Genomic DNA, 17735 nt, shown 5'->3' on the forward strand with positions numbered 1-17735 from the left:
CACACTTACAGTATTTGTTAATAAAAGTGTAAATTCTAGAGAAACTGACTAAATACTTTTTAAGCCAACAATATCAGGGACCAATTGTTTATTTATATTATAATAAATGCAGTTATTTATGAAAATGAAAATCGTAATTTTTGTCTTAAAAAAATTGTGATGTCTGATGTGTGTTGCGGTTTACAGGGTTAGGGTTCTGGGGGGTTGAACCTTAACCCTAGAGCGGCTCCCAAATCCAAATTTCGCCTAGGACATCAAAAAGGCTAGAGCCGGCCCGATTAATTCGTCTATAAAATGTCAGAAAATGGTGAAAGATGTCTATCAGTGTTTTCCAAAGCCCAAGATAACATCCTCAAATGTTCAGTCCACAAAGATATTCAGTTTACTCTCATAGACGAGTAAGGAAACCAGAAAATGTTCACATTTAAGAAGCTGGAATCAGAGAATATTGACTTTTTTCTCATAAAAAATGACTCACATCGATTAATTGATTATCATAAATAGTTGGTGATTAATTGAATAGTTGACATACATACCTCTGCCCGCCCTGCTTGTTGAAGGCGCACGCTAGCGCCACCACCTGACCGGTGGCCCTGCTGGCCACTGGAACACAAAGCATGGAGGTGATCTCACAGCCCAACATGCTGGACAGCTGCCGATGCTCCTCCTGAGAGGAAGAGAGGCAGAAATATCTGTTCAGTATGAAGGCAGAATAGATGAATAGATAACAAACAAAGAAAGAAAATGTCTCCTTACAGCACTGATGTCCTGAAGGCTAATTGACTTCTTCTTCTCGACAACCTGACCAAAGCGTCCAAACATCAGCTGAACAGAGAAAAGCAGAGAGATAAAGGGAATGAGTGTAATGAGGGCGAGAGACGGGAAGAAAGCAGACTCGTTGAGCGAGTCCCTGGAGATTCTTTCAGGATTAAAATATATAAATAAAGGTTGTTTATTCGGCGTGAAGTCTATTACCTCCCTTGTTAAATTAACTCAAACAACCCATCTAGGGTGTGTTTTTTTTGTGTCCTAATATCTCTCTACACTAACTACTATCCAGATTTCACACATCATTTGGCCTGGGGTACACGGTCTGCACCATAATGGAAACCTGTTAAAAATGCTACACAACCAGGGACAGGAGACTTAAAGCGACCTAAAGGAGGTGATTACCTGCAAAAATGTCATAATTATAACCCCTGCTAGGGATTATAAGAGATTACACGTGGGGGGTTTATTCTGTCGTTTCAGTCAAAGAGAACTACACGCAGGGTTACAACACTTGCATTAAAAGCATACTTATTAAAAATGGCAACAAACCTCCCATAATATAACTTAGTGTACCACTTCATGGCCCCCAGTGTAAAAAAGGCAAGTGAATGAACGACTGAATGAAGGCATGATGTACTTAAATGGCGGGTCCATGTACGTGCTTTTCCATTTTTTCAAATGGAAACGCCCACAGTGATAGGTTACCAAAGTAAGCAAATCAAAGCTAATCAATAAGGTTATGAAAATGTGAACGCTAGCAGTAGCTGAGTCAAAGTTAGCTGTGCTAAGTTTGGAAACAACTGAAAGGGATAGTTTTGATTTCTTTAAGTGGGGTTGTATGTATACTCCTGCATTCTGTGAGTAACATTACTGCTTTTGTGAATGTAATCTGGTGGCTTTGAAGGGAGAGATAAAACGTTCCCCTTGGGAGAGGGCGGTCTGACGGCGAGGTAAAGCATCTGTGGATGGGAGCAGCAGAAAAACAGATCTTAGCCATCTAAAAAAAGTGTACGCTGCTTTTAGAATATTTCCACCGCTTTACCTCGCCATCAAACAGCCCTTTCCGATGGGGAACTGAAGCCGTTATATCGTGGTCTTCAAAGCCACCAGACCAGACTCCATTCACAAAAACAGTAATTTTACCTGACAGAACACAGGGGTTGCTGGTCTACCGCTGCATCGATCGGTTAGTTCTTTGTGCTATTGTGTGATTTTTGGATCCATACTAATGTGGCGTCCATACCTACTGTGCTGGTATTCCTATCTGCTTTTAGAGTTTTTAGAAGGGCTTGGGAAAATAGCATTTTGACACTTAAACATACGTTCATTGAACAAAATTTGAATATTCGGATTTGAATACATAAGAAACACCACTGGGAAGCTACGGAATGATATAAAAACCTAAAAAATAAATAAATAAGGGACCCGACCTTTAACTGGGAACAGAGAACACAGACCAATACATGCAAATAACCACAGAATGAATATATGAATATTCATATGAATACATTTTTGTTTGTTGGACTCACCGGGAAGCTGATCTCTTCCTCCAGGACTTTTTCTCCGACTACCTAAAGGTCACAGAGGTCAAAGGTCACGGCTTATTCAATTAAGTCACTGCTAAAACGGTAGATGGCATTTGTGTTTTGTGTGTTTGTGTGTACCTGGCAGAAAAGCTGGTGGTTGTCCTCGGACACAAGCAGCAAACAGCAGCACTGCGACCGAGTCTGCTGCTGCAGCTGAAGGAGAACACAAACACAGCATCAGTCCCGATATACAATCACAGAAAAAGCTCTCATTATCAGACTCAGATTGTTTTTAGAGCCTCAATTCTGAGCGTAAGTGAGGTGTGAAGATAAGATTAGAAATCAGTGGACAGTGGAAAACGACTGGGGCTAGGGTGGGGCAAGAATTCAATATTGTCTTCATTGCGTTGCAGCAGCATCAAATTGTGAAAAAGACTTGATGGTGTGAACACATTTCTATTATTTACAGAAAATACAAATTAAATATGTCGCACTATAAAATCTGGAATAAATTTAGAGTTTTATTATACTAACATAGTAATCGTGAGAGGATTTATTCAACTGTGATTTTCCCAGAATTTTTACATATCTTTTTTACAATGAACAGCTTTACATTTCTTTACATTATCATATATACTCCCATTAATATTGCATTCTTCACCTTTCACTCATCATCTCCTAAAGGGATAGTTCGGGTGTTTTGAAGTGGGGTTGTGTGAGGTACTTATCCATAGTCAGCGTATTACCTACAGTAGATGACGGTCGGTACGCCCGCAGTTTGGAGAGGCAGACAAGAGTACCAACACAAAAGTAAAGTAATGTACCGTGTGGACGGGGCCGACAGAAAAACATATTTTAGTCACCTACATCACGAAAGGCTTGCCTAAAAAGATAAATATCTTTTTAAGTGTACGCTATGTTTAGAATATTTAAACTTAAACTGATATTTGATTTTTTTAGGTGGCTAAAATAAAAGGTTTTGCTGCCGGCCCTGTCCACAGCAGTACATTGCTATGCTCGCGTGTCGGTACTCCTGTCCGCTTCTACAAACTGGGCGCGTGCCGATCATCATCTACTGTAGGCAATACACTGACTATGGATAAGTACCTCATACAACCCCACTTCAAAACACCCAAACTATCCCTTTAATAAATGGTCAAATCATTCATGCTGCGTAAATAACAGAAAATATATTCACATACTGTTATTTTCACACAAGATCATTCTTTGAATGTGAAATCCCATAAACACAGAGACAATGTCAGATATACAGGTGTCTGTCTGTGTGTCTAAATGAAGGAGTGTGTATGCTCTCAGCGTCTCTGCTGCTGTGCTCTGTAAGACCTGCACAGTCGCAACCAATTTCCTGCTGCTATCTGTGATGAGAAACATTTCATTCATAGACTGAAATTCACTCTGAGGTGGGAACACACACACACATACACCTGTATATGTATGATGACACAAATACTGTAGGTACACGAGCACGTACGTGATCACATACCCACACACACATTCATACAGTCACACATCATTTTTCTCGGTAATCCACAGAGCTGGATAGAGAACAAGCAGGAGTGAGATCTACACCAGCCACTGCCAACATCCTCGCCCCCCCCCAGTCACACACGCAACATGCACACACATGAACACACGCAGCACAAACCCACGTATAATAATAAACCCTTCCACCCCCTTTTTTCCCAAATACACCTAATCCCATGAGAGCCGCCCCGAGCACTTCCCAACAAACTGACGATTCCTCAGAAGCAACAATCTTTTCCTCCCTCCCTCCTCTCGTCCTTCTACCCTCACCCCTTTTTACAACTGTAACAATAAACAGGCGAAACAAATCATGTCAGATTCAAAATACATTTTAGAAACCCCTGTAGCCTTTTGCACCACCACAACGTTTCCCTCTCCCTTCCTTCAGATGCAGGAAAAATACTACGAATTCAGGTTTAGAGGCATCAAAGACTGACATTTTACATGCAGGCAGCGACGCCACTGTGGTGTTGTTCTGCCCCATGGATCAAGTCCTGCGGCGTCAAAGTGGCAGGGAAGGTCTGGTCGGTGAGGACTGTTTAGATTTTACCATTTTTACAGGAATAATACCCTGATTTTTTTTTTAAAGGAGCAGATTGATTTGAACCGATTTTCATAAAGGAGTTTATGTCCCCATATATTTATGTTCTCTGCTGCAAGAGGACACTGATCACTGCAGTTAACAGTAAATGAGGTCCTCATTAATATAAAAATGTCAAGAGCTTCAGATTATGCACCAGAGTCCCTTTAATTAAGCAATTTAAAGATAAAACAGTCAACATTTTAACTACTGAGTGCATATGCTAGAAATGGTATTTGAAAAAACTGGTTTTCACATAATCTTTCTATATGATTAATTATTCAAAATCAGAGTCTTGTCTGTTGTTTAATTATTAAAACAAACACTGAGAGTGAACTATATTTTGAATCTCCAGAAATAGATTTCCTGTACATAAACTATATTATGGTTGCAATTGTTTTCGATATCAATTCATAGGGATGGGCAATATGACGGTATATTTGGGCAGACATGGAGGAGAGTGAAGTTGTAAATACAGAGCAGGAGGAGGCATCCCAACCAACCCAAGATGATGAAGAAGAACTCTGGTTACATGATTACCAGACATTTGCACACTGTTGTATATTTCGACAGTGTTTTGTCAGCTTTTTGAAATGAAAGATGAATTCATATGTTAATCAATTCATCATTTTGCCTACAAAAAGTCAGAATATAATCAAAAAAGTCTGTTACAAGTCCAAGATTAAATTTTTGACCACAAGCTATTCAGTTTAATATCACACAAGACAAAGAAAAGCAGCAAATCCTCGCTGGAACCAATGAATGAAAAAGTCCTTGATTTCTGATGTGCAGACAAACTCTGATTTAACTTTCTCCGCTTTACCAAAACTTGTTATAAAACATTCAAAACAAGTCCTTCACGCTCAATAAGTAGCATGAAAAAAGAATCACAAGTATGTGCGAACATCTATTAAGGTTTTCTGAAGGTCTGTTGCACTGAGACTTTGTCCCTTTGATGCCGTATAACCTTCAAATCTCTCTCTCTCTTGCCTCATCTCTCTCTATCTCATATTTTCTTTATCAGTGAATAATTTTAAATTGTTGTCAGGTTTCTGCACATACTGAAGCTGATATCTCCTCTCTCTCTCTCTCTCTCTCTCTCTCTCTTTCCTCTATCCTACAGCTTTTACCCTCACTGCAATCAATCATTACACTTCTCCTTCTGCTTCCCTCCTTGTCCATCCTATATATATATATATATATATATATATATATGGAGGGGGCATACTATGGGGAGACTATTGTGTGATAAAAAGCTTGTGTGATAAAAAGCTTATGGTATAGGGAACGACAGGAAATTTCATGTTTTGCATGTACTGTACGTATTTAACTGTGTGTGTGTGTGTGTGTGTGTGCATGGGGGAGCATATGAAAGATCTCAAGCACTTACATAATTGATGACTTTGAGCTGAAGAGAGGCTGCATCAAGGTCAAAGAGCTCACCTGAAAGAGAAAAGGGAGAGAGAGTGATGGGAGTAAAAACCAGAGAGGAGCGAGGGCAGATCGGCGTTAAGGAAGACGCAGAGAATGCAGAGCAGGTACGCCAGTGGACAGAAAGCAATCCGGGGAGGGATATATTGAGACATTGAGGTCGGGGAAGGGTGAACGTGAACCAGCCAACAGAGGGAGTAATAATGAAGACAAGACAGGGGATGGAGGGCTGCCTGGACTGCAGATGAAGACCGGAGGAAGGAGCTGGACAGAGAGGCAGAAAGGCGAGGCAAAAAACACTGAGGAGACTAAAGCCAACTCATATTTGTTGACAATTACCAGCGAGTAAACAACGTTGATGAATGTTTATGTGCACAGGAGCGGCGTTAGCGAGTCCACTTCCATTATGCATGAGATTTTAAACAGTGTTTTCACACAGGAGCTGTCACACATTCCTTGTGCCACTGACGCAGTCCATCTAAATTCATAGAGCTTTTTATCCAGATGGGCTTACTCTATTAACATACCCCACCTCATATATACACACACACAGTGTGTATATGTGTGTAATTATGTTTGCCTCACGGTTGTGTGTTTGTATACACAAGCTGTAGGAAATGTAAGATGCATGAGAGGAGGTTTATTTAATATGCCTTTATGTATGTTAACCATTTGTGTGTGCGTACCACAGAGTTGAAGGATGTTGCGGTCCAGTTCGCAGTAGTCCTGCTCCGAGACGTTGAGGTGCAGCAGTGCATTGTGGGACTGTATGGGAGAGGGGCTGAGAGGAGGCCTCTGGTAGGACGTCTGAATAGCCTGGACTCGCACACACGCCACCGATGCCTGTGACGTCATGCAGAAACACACAGACGAGCAGCAAAGTCAGTTGAGATGAAAAGCAGTAAGTATGCAAGAGAGTATGGAATTGTTTAAGTACCCTTTCATCCGCATGACGAATTACCTCTTTCACAGCTATTGGCAGTTACACAGCTTGTTATTTATGGTAGTTTGACTCCGCGAAAACCCGCCCTACTCTGCCTCTGATTGGCTATTACTCATTTCCTTCTTCGCAGGATTTGTTAAGATTGGTGGAGGGTTGGTAGGTTTAATGGTTTCAACTCAAATGTGGATGTTTTCATAAGGATCTTTTAGTGCTCTCATATATAATTACAACGTCTTGATTATGGGAGAAAAATGTTTTTTTTTAAATGTCGCTATGCACGTTGCCTATATGAATGGAATAAAATCACAGATTTGTTGGTGTCATAATTAAACTGTGCTATTTGTATGTCTATTTTGATGTTTTGTTCATGTATAATTTTCTTTTGAATGTCTCTGTCGAATGTCCGTTTTGTATTATGTCCTAAAATGCACAATAAAACTAATGATCCAAAAAAAACAACGATTACGCCCTCTCGTAGAGTATATACAGGCTGTGCTTCACCCCTTCTGTAAAACACCCTGATAAACGTCCTGTGCCGAAACCTGTTGGTTAAATAAATAGCAAACTCCTCCAGTAAGTCAGCTACTGTTACCAAGTTGCTTTTTCACATCTGTGACCATAAAAGACAAAGAAAGAGAGAAGCTTACATGTTTCTCCAGCATGTTAAGATGCAGTTCATCCTGATCAGATAGTGGATTACAGCCCACCTGCAACACACACAGACACATTTCAGTCCAGTCCAGTACCTGAGTTTGACTGTTGCAGGATGTGCTGCTGCCTCTGTGGAGTTCATTTAATGTGTAAATGTTAAATAAAACCAAAAGGAGGAGGTGATGACGCAATCAGTAGAGACTGCTTTTGTTACTTTGGTTTATTCATTTATTGAAACTCTATTGAATGCAAGGACTCACCAATAAGACAGCGATGGCCTTGTCCCGCTCCTGGTTCAAGAGAGGAATGACAACAGCTAAAAAGAAAGAAAGAAAAGCATTCATAATACATAATGCATTGATTCAGACAAAACACACTCTTGGTCCTTTCATTGCCCTCCTTTAATTCTCTCTCCATGTCCTTGTCTCGCTCTTAATCTTATTTTCTTTCTTCATGTTCTAATACGAAATAGAAATATGCAGGGGAAATGAACATGGAAAAAAACAACCTTAATGTCCTTGCATAACATTGTTTATTATTTTCTTTTCTTTCATTTGTTATTCTCATCGGTGTAGAGCAGATAGCAAGATATTTAGGGAGAAAGTAAGTTTGATTTTGGAGGTGCTGCATGTGTGGACAGCAAACAGAATGATGTGTGTACAAAACTAACTCTTATTTCTGCAACATCGTTAAATGTTCAGTGGTATTTATTGATCCACAGAGTGCAGAGCGGGCATGCAAGTGTACTTTAGGACGTCTCCATGATTACATCCCTCCAGGTTATTCTCTCATTTCTGTTTTTAGATTAAAAACAAAAAATGTTCATTTGAAGAGGAATGCAGAGTCTCTTCGTTGCACTCCATTCCAGCTTTTGCATTTTTTTCTCATCACAGACCTTTCATTGCTTTTTTTGGTGGTTGGTCTCTTGTCCAATTTTATTGCCCACGCGCGGCTCCATACCTATCCCTCGGCAATCATCATCTCTTGTTCACTACTTCTCTGCCTCCTTTCGTTTGTTTTTTCTCCCACGCGCTCACATCTCTGTGCTCCTCATGCAGGCTCACACATCCTCAAACAAGCACACACACACTTGGATGTTGGTCCATTTGTCTGTCCGCCGGCATCATTCAAGCCCTTGCTACACCCTTCAACACACACACATGTTGGATGCACACCTCTTCTGTGTGCTGGTAACGGCGCTGCGAGGCAGATTCTGTATTTCTCTGGCAGTTCGGACGGAGGGAGGCCGGCGCACTGACATCGCTTCAGCTGGTCCACGACACTCCTAAGACACAGAGACACGAGTTGAGTCATGTTTGAGAAAGACAATTACCTCCAGCACATCAGTCAGTGAGTGAGAGACAGAGAGTCTGTCAGACAATGGGGAGACAAAGAGGAAGAGGGGATTTGGAAGACAATTGGAGCAAATGGAAAAACAATCAGCAGCATTACAAAAACAGACACGTTGTGCTCATTGACACTAACCAAACATGTCTGAATAGAGCTACTATTCATTGTGAAATTATATGAACTCAATACAGCCGTTTGTGTGCGTGTGTGAAGGTGTTGGTGTGAAGCCAGGTGCGATGATGGCAAAGATGAGGGTCTTTGCGTGTGTTCTGTTTAATACAGAGAAGGCAGCTCTCTTATGCTAAAATATGAGACGTTTGTTTATTCTGGACTGACTACTGCCAAGCGACACAAAGACACACACACACACACACACACGCACACACACGTGGCGATGTCACTGCACACTTCAGTAAGCAAACACTCAGACTTGCATGAATATGGAAATGAAGGAAAAAAGAAGGAAAATAGTTTTGTTCATGCACACAGGTAGATTCATGATCTATGTGCGTCACATAATAATCTACTGAGCCCTCCAGCAGCTACACACACACACACACACACACACACACACACACACACACACACACACACACACACACACACACACACACACACACATTGCAGCAGTCACTCCATTACACGCTCACAGAGTCTGAAATCCCCTCCAACCATGGCAGCCAAATCTCTGCATGGTGCATTGATTTAAAAGTGTCCATTTATTACAGCTCACTGAGGAACAGTCAAAAAACACTCTCGTCGTAGTTTACTATGGTGGCAAATACAGCTGACCTTTGTGTAATGTCTTTGTTCAAAGAAGCTTTTCTGCACGACCATGAAGCCAATTTATAGCGGGCACAGCAAAGAGCAAAAAACCCACCCTGGGGCGTTGGGAAAAACACTGTTATTTAGCTTTCTCTGTGCACACATAACATAACGTTAGATGATTCAATTTCCGTATAAATGCCTGGTGTGTATGGAGATAGCTACAGTATAAGGTCAACTAAAGCTTCACAAATCTGCGTGGAACAGTTAGCAGCAACACTAGCTCAAATTGAATAACATATAGGTCGAGACTGGCGGGCTGGGCGGTGTGTTTACAATGCAGTGGTGACCAGTGACAACACTTAGCAGCAAAGCCTTAGAGATGGACATTTAAATAGGCCACTCAGACACAGTAGATGTGGGTGTGTAGGTGTGTATTTGGCACTCATAGAAATCAGCTGATGATTAATTGATCTAGGTTATGCTAATGACTTAATGTTCCTTCCTTTGAGCTCCATTTGTTCTAACTGCTGAACCATCATTAAGAAACACTGCCGTTCCTAGCAGCTGATGGTGTGTGTGTGTTAACGTTAATGCAGTTCAGGTATTGAGTGTGAGATTTTGCAGATGACAGAGAACAAGAGCGACATGATCAACAGTGCGTGAAATAATTCCTCTCTTGGAGGAGCTCCACTATAACAGTTATTAGTCTGTGTTTGTCCGTATGTTTGATCATTTGTGCAGCTCTGAGGGGGGATGGCGGTAACACACGCACTCTTTAAGGCCCTGTTCAGACCTGGTATTGACATGCGTCCTCAGTGATCGGATCACAAGTTGACAGCTCTAAGTACAGGTGTGACCGCACTCAGGACGCATTGAGGACGTATTGAGATCGGATCTTTCAAACCACATTCAGAGGTGATCTGGGCCACATATAGCCACGTTCTTTAAGTAGTGTGTACGCGAATGTGTCCTGGGCCACATTAAGAACAACCTATCAACTGACGTCCCGCTGGGATCCACTGATCTCTGTACTCTTCAGGTGAATAGACAGGCAGACATGAGCGCTTGTCTGCCTCGTGGCTTGGAAACGGTTTCTGTGCTCTACTGTATTCTGTCGGTACAACTGTATTTTATTAAAATATATCTATAGGCTATATATCTACAGACTATCAGACTAGGCACACAAAGTGCATTATTGTCATACTGTCAGAGACGTGTCGGTGTTTTTGTTCCGCTGCTTTGCACAGCGCCCACTCGCCCACCCGCTCGCTCTCATTCCCCGGCTCTCGGAGCTATGTGCCCCGCTGTTGCCTGACAAAGGCAGCGGTGCCGGCGGAGCAGAGGTGTCCGGGGACTGCCGGTACAATAACCTTTCATTTTGATGTTAATAATATTCACAAATATGTAGGACATTAATACTAATATTCATGTAATATTACATCACAACGTCTGCTGGATTAGCAATGTGTTTACTACGTGTCATTTGCATATAGAGCGGGGGAGGATGATTGGATCACAAGTGGTCACTCAAGACGCATGTGGAGATGCATTCTAATGCTAGGTGTGAACACGGCCTAAGAAACATAGCTTACAGAAAACTTGGTCTAGTCAGGCCAGTTACTGATTTACAAATATTTTGTACTTATCACTTGATAAGTGATATAATGTACATTTCAATTTTGAAGTTGTATCTGTTTGGTATTATAATGTGTTGTTATATAATTTGGCTGAAAATGAAAACTAAGAGTAACGGAACAGTTTAAATCCAAAATATGTAAAAGGTTAATGACATAAATGTATTACAATCTTACAAATCGAATGTTGTTAAAACCATAATGACATATAATGGCAAAAAAAAATCAAAGTAAATAAAATATGAATAGGTTCGGTTTCACAGCGCACAAGTTAAAGCAGACCAAATAAAAAAAAAATTGCGTAAGGGCGTGTACGAAGGAGCAAATTTATCTTTTTCCATTTGAGAGTTGACACTTCTACGGAGGGAATTGCGGTTTTTGACGTCACTATTTTTGTAGACTTTATTTAGCACATTCTGTATGTCATCTTTGGCCCAGATGTCAAGCAAACATCAGACTTCTGCAGAAGTTCATATCAGTCCTCTCCCACGCAAGCAGTCTCAGATGGTTTGTTTTGGTCCACACTTGAGTACGATTACTGCATTCACAACCGCCCAAGCAAACTGCACCAGAGTTCAATCAAAACAGACTCAATGTCGCCCTTAGATGGAAATAAAACTAACCTTCGACTGAAAACGTTTGTCGCAACAGTTGTGCAGCTGCATTGTGTATACTGTATGTATCACTGTATTCTGTTGTTTTAGACCTTGAACTCTGTGTTTTCCTTCTGCAGCATCTCCAACAATAGCTTGTTTGGCTGTGAGACATCAGTTATCTTGTGCACAACAAATATTTTAGAGGATAAACAATCATAAAAGCTGCTTTGGATGAACTTGTTGGAGCATTTTTTTCTTTGTGTGTCAAGGTCCAGTTTATGGGCTTGTATGTTTTGGAAAGTGGGCTGGAATGAGGCTCAAACAAAGTGGCCTTCTGCCTCTCAGATCAGTTCATGTAGTGTGTGTGTGGGGGGGTGTTTGTGCTTTGCGTGTGTGTGTGTGTGTGTAGGCCAAGGTCTTGATAACAGGCTTATATAAGCAGGTGAATTGGAGGGAGGAAAGTAACAAAGTGCCCTGTGGCTCTTTTAATATCCCCATTACCTCTAGCCCGCATGCAGCCCCGACAAATGTGTGTGTATGTGCGCTTGTGTCCTTGTGTCTGCATATGTGTGTTTGTGTGTGAGCCCGTGTTTGTGAGGCGATGAGGTGTTGGAAAAAAAAGGGTTCTTGTCTGACAAACAGACAGTTTCATCTATTATGTAGTGTTGGTTTTCGCTGGGCAGTAGTCGCAGTAGCACACAGGGTTGTAGAGCTTCAGAGAGCACTTAAGAGAGGAGAGGATCGCGGTGTCTCACTGAGGGACCCCGGGCGCTGTCACCTCGGCTATTAGCCCTGCGACGCTTCCGTGGGGAGAGGGATTGAAGGTGAGAGAGAAAAAGAGGGAGGGAAAGGGGGGAGTAGATAGACGAAACACAACCGGCTTAGTGCTTCATGGCTCTTCAGGGAGAGAGCAGGCTGAGAGGTAAAAAAGGGCAACGACAGACTGATGCAGCGAGGTGGGAAGGTGGGATAGCAGATGACAAGAGAGGAGAGAAAGAGGCGGAAATAAAGGGAGATAAAGGGAGAGTTTTAATGAGAGAGCAATAGAAGTGGGGAATGAGGAAAAAAGTAAGAGATGGTAAAAATGTAAGGGATACATTATCCCGCTTATTACACGGCTACTTACTTAAGAAATCAATAATTTGACATAAAAACGGTCCTCCAGAGTCAAACATCCGAACTGCTCCCATAGCAACAGTCCTTTATACATAACAGTCTGCTATAAAGAAATAACAGACAGTAGAACGCCGTGATTGACCAATCAAAATTGAGTATTCAACAAAGCTGTGTAATAAGAGAGGGTAAGAGACACGGAGAAGGTCCTCGTGTGTCTTCTAGGGCTGTGTATTGACAAGAATCTGGTGATACAGTACGTATCATGATACTGGGGTAACAATTCAATATATTGCGATATATTGTGATACTGTAAGCAAGGCGATATATTGTGATTTTTTAAAATTTTATTTTAGGAAAACTGTTATAGTAAGACCACACCACAAATAAACCATTTTAGAATAGGCAAACAACAAATGTATACTGCATGCAAAAAAGTACATGTTTTTGCCCCAAACTGCATGTGATTACCAGAAAGGGGGCATGTCTGTAAAGGGGAGATTCGTGGGTACCCATAGAACCCATTTTCATTCACATATCTTGAGGTCAGAGGTCACGAGATCCCTGTGAAAATCGCCATACCAGTTTTTCCTCACCCAACTTAGGAGCGTTATTTAGCCTCCTTCACGACAAGCTAGTATGACTTGGTTGGTACCACTAGATTCATTAGGTTTTTTCTAGTTTCATATGATGGCAGTAACTTCATTCTAGCTTTAAAACAGATTTTTAAGAGTTTAATAAAAAATCAATACAGTGTTTTGGAGAATTGATAAAGTGTCGCACAACATAATATCGCGATACTCATGTGTATCGATTTTTTTTTACACTCTTACTGTCTTCACGATGAGACTCGCTGTGTTGATGATGTGATTTTGGGCTGGGCGGCTCATATTAATTCAGGTGATACCTGCTTTTCACACAGAGAGAAAACAGCTGGCTCGGTTTCCCCTCTTCATCTCTCCCTTGTTCTATTGCGAAACATCTGCGGCTTGCTACGCGCACACTCACACACACACACACACACACACACACACACACACACACACACACACACACACACACACACACACACACACACACACACACACACACACACACACACACACACACACACACACACACACACACACACACACACACACGCACACAAACAAACAAAGAGTACGCACCTGATCTTTCCCTCCTGTGGCAGTTCGTGTGGCGGGTCGTCAGACAACAGCCTCGAGTATCCCTCCAGCATGTAGACACACACACACTCCTGGAATAAAACACACACATACGTGCACGTTCATTTATAATATTTATCAGATTTTAATTAATTTAATGAGCGATGAGCTTCATCCATTTGCAACAAGGTCTCTGTTCCCTGGTCTTATGCCAGGGCCAAGGCTTTTAGCTCCACCACTCTGAATACTAACAGGAAGCTTTTAGTTTTCAGGTGGTAAATCAAGGAAATATCAATTAGCTGTTTTTGCAGATGTAGTGTGTGTGTGTGTGCAAATACCGTGCTGGGTAGCAGCTCCTGTATGCTCTCTCGAAGGGCCACTCGGAGCGAGCGCGCGTCAACAACCGCCGCCAGCTGTAGCAAAGCATCCTGGGGAAGGAGACAAAACAGATGCCCTGATATCTGTTTGGTTGTTTGTTTGCGATCTCAGTGTACACCTCCAAAAACCTGAGGCCTTGGCAAAACTTTAGTTTTTTTTGTGGGTACAAGTTTCATGTTATAACAGCTCTTCCCCAGATATTTAACTTGGCAGGCTGCAAAGGCCTCTGATACAATATTTAAACTGTGTCACACTCTGTAACGCATAGCAATCTGTGCTTGTTGGAGGCACAAGTGAGGTACTAGAAAATGAACTCAACTCAAACATCGTCAGGGATTACTGTGAAGTTCGTTTTGCTCCTCGGGACACTCGATGCATTTGTTTCATTTTGGCACTGTAGAAACCAAGCACTTGGCAAGAAGCGGTTGATTATTCATGAAATGAAATGGCAGCAAAAAGAACTCATGGTTCATAAATTACATAACAGATATTTACTTTCTTCTCATTGCTGCGTTCTTTGAAGACTTGGAAGCACTTAACTTTGGAGGAGAGTGGTGGTTATCTTAATTACAGTCTGCTTCTGATCGGTCTGATCTATTTTTTTTTTATCTCTTTCGACTTTGAGCAAAATTCACAACACGCACGAATTCATAAAGACAGACGAGCATGAAGTCGCATCTGATCCCTTCTCATCACAGCTGAAACAAACCAGAAGGAAGTGACTCCCCTTCAAAGTAAAGGCCAGAGTATGCTTGAAACAAACTACAGTAATCTGTATAAAGTGTTGTCCAACCACATAAAGGCAAGAGTGTTCATAGCTGTTCCAAGAGGCTACACTTAAAGGCGGGGCAAAAAGCTGGTAGTTTGATGGTGTCCACAGGATCCTACATTTCCACACTTCCAAATTATTGTCAGTGTAAGCAGCCGTGCAATGCATGCTGGTAGCGTAGCGTTTCGAGAGACAGACCATCACGTTGCCCGCTCGTCAATTGCATAAAGTTGAGGTCTGAGGGCTACTTTATGCAAATCAAGGGTGTCCGTCGTTACTCGCCGCCTCCGGAAACTCACAAAAAACTCTTAAACTATAACCGTTGCCGATCTAAAATTAAGACAGGCTTATTTCTCGCCTAAAGTGTTTTCAGAAACACATTTCGTGAACTATTTTTGTAATATACGAGAAAAAGGTTTCCAAATGAGCCACCATGTTGGTTCTGGTTTGAAAGCCGGGAGCAGCAGCCCATGAGTGAAAGCGTTTGCCCAATCAGATTCCTATTGCCCAGTGGCAGCCCATCAAGCGTCCAATGCTGAGAGCAACGCGATCCCTCGTGTCCAAAAACGCCTCTGTGGACACGAACCATAAGTCTGCATTAACACCAGATCCGGCGTTGTGGTGATTTGCCGCAGGGTTATGCGGTTATCGGCCCGTTGACTGCACGAACATTAATGTCTTTTGTTCCCTCATGGCTGGGTTGTACAGCTCGGGATCACCGGTTACATGATTGACCACCGCAGCGTGACATCGGGCTGCATTTCTCCAAAAGCTGATTCTGTTTCTACTTTTTACCGCACCGCCGGATCTTGTGTGAATGCAGCCTAAAAGAAGGGGTGAGGCGCGATGAATCGTACAGATGGAGATAATGGAAAGTCATGATGTTGCATGATGAAGTAGTTGTGTGAAATTGTTACAAAAAAGAGAGCTTGAGGGAGAAGTAGCCATTCTTGTTCAATTGAAAAACAAGCCTCCCAATTCCGATGTCAAAGAGGTGTTTCAGATGCTGTCGGACAAGCACTTTGTTTGCAGCATACTAACACCTTAAAAGGGTCAATATAACTGCAAGGTGAGAGCAGTTTGTTTTCTCTTTTTGGTCCTCTCAAAGCAACTTTCTACTTTAATAAAGATGAGGTTTGGAAACAGAAGCAGAGCAATAGGAAACCAGGAGAGCTGATCTGAGATAACAGGGGAGCTTTTATCTTAAGGTCATGCAAGATTGAGTTTGTGCTTCAAGTTTTTTTTTTTTACTGTACGTTTTCACCTTCCACAAATATACAGCATACAGAGAGCCTCTCACAACCACAACTTCATCAGATGAGCGCTCGTAACATCCCATGTGACGGCTAGAAATTCAGGAATATTCACACTCTGCGTGCAGTCTATTTGAATCCCTACCAGTTCCACTTATCACACGGCATTATTATTACATGTAACAGCAGTCTAAAGAGAGAATCTTAGCGGGACTTCAAAATCTGATCAAAGCGTAGAAAAACACTGCAGAGGCTTAAAACAGCAGCTTTTAAAACTGCATACTGAATGTAAATTGGAAAGAAGAAGTCGATGTTGAAAATATTGCCTGTGACTGCCAGATCATCCTCTGTCAGTTGTTCTGACAAAGCTGTCAGTCACACAGCCGAGCCATTAGGAAGATCTTGTTCCCTCCTCAGGCGTACGATACCACAGAGGTACTGCGAGCTGCGTCTGCTGGGGACTCCATGTTCTACTGAGGGTGCCCATCTTTTATTTTTTATTTTTCTCCTCTTTTTGACACCCTCTCTCTACCCATTTCTCAGAGTAAACATGGAAAACAAGGGAGTGAGTCGTTAGTGGGCGGTGGAGGAGTGTCAAGGAGGGGGTGAGGAAGAAGAGAGGAAAAGGGAGAGAGAGTGTTGAGTCACGTCATGCCTGAGCACTCAGTGTTGGTTATTACATATGATTAGATATGATTAAATGCGATTAGTTTTGATCACTCAATCAGGCTGCAGAGTGCTGTTGTAATGAAGTTGGAGCTCTGCCAAACCATGTGTAGTGTGTGTGTGTGTGTGTGTGTGTAATTTAAAAGTGTGTTGCATCTTAAGCTGCTGGATCTTGAAATGCTCGCGCAAATCCCGATAAGTAATGTTTGATCGAAAGTAGATCTGAACAGCAGACAAACAACGAATGTCTCTGGCTCCCATCCTCCCCGCTCTGCTGTCAAGAACTCGTCGAGGATTGACGCTGAAACCATCCTTTGTGTCTGTGTGTGTGTGTGTGTGTGTGTGTGTATTACTAGTAATAAGATGTATGCCTTGGTAAATGTCAAACTCTGTCTTATGACCTTTCACAATCATTTCTTGCCATAAACCTCAAACCATCTGTTGTATTAATTTACCTGCTTCTCCACGCGACACACACTGACACACATGCATGAATTTTTTGTTTTAGCTTGTAACGTAATCACAGCTCTAGCGTTTATTGAAACCTTTTTTTCTATTTTTGCTTAATGAAATTTCACTTTAAATTTATTAATTC

General features: G+C 41.8%; 1 protein-coding gene across 3 annotated transcripts in view; it reads right to left on the reverse strand.

Moving 5' to 3' along the window:
- The window catches only part of pde2a (phosphodiesterase 2A), a 178031-nt gene that overhangs the window by 21975 nt on the left and 138321 nt on the right, over nucleotides 1-17735 (reverse strand). For all 3 annotated transcript variants that reach the window (XM_074641808.1, XM_074641806.1, XM_074641807.1), the window contains 11 exons: nucleotides 14413-14502; nucleotides 14078-14166; nucleotides 8623-8732; nucleotides 7708-7763; nucleotides 7444-7503; nucleotides 6540-6696; nucleotides 5813-5865; nucleotides 2436-2510; nucleotides 2301-2342; nucleotides 757-825; nucleotides 537-667 (listed from right to left, as the gene is read on the reverse strand). In XM_074641808.1, the coding sequence (XP_074497909.1) occupies nucleotides 537-667; nucleotides 757-825; nucleotides 2301-2342; nucleotides 2436-2510; nucleotides 5813-5865; nucleotides 6540-6696; nucleotides 7444-7503; nucleotides 7708-7763; nucleotides 8623-8732; nucleotides 14078-14166; nucleotides 14413-14502 (932 nt within the window). The remainder of the gene's footprint in view (nucleotides 1-536; nucleotides 668-756; nucleotides 826-2300; nucleotides 2343-2435; nucleotides 2511-5812; nucleotides 5866-6539; nucleotides 6697-7443; nucleotides 7504-7707; nucleotides 7764-8622; nucleotides 8733-14077; nucleotides 14167-14412; nucleotides 14503-17735) is intronic.

The sequence above is a fragment of the Sebastes fasciatus genome, chromosome 7 (assembly GCF_043250625.1).
Source record: "Sebastes fasciatus isolate fSebFas1 chromosome 7, fSebFas1.pri, whole genome shotgun sequence".
In the NCBI taxonomy this organism is placed as follows: domain Eukaryota; kingdom Metazoa; phylum Chordata; class Actinopteri; order Perciformes; family Sebastidae; genus Sebastes; species Sebastes fasciatus.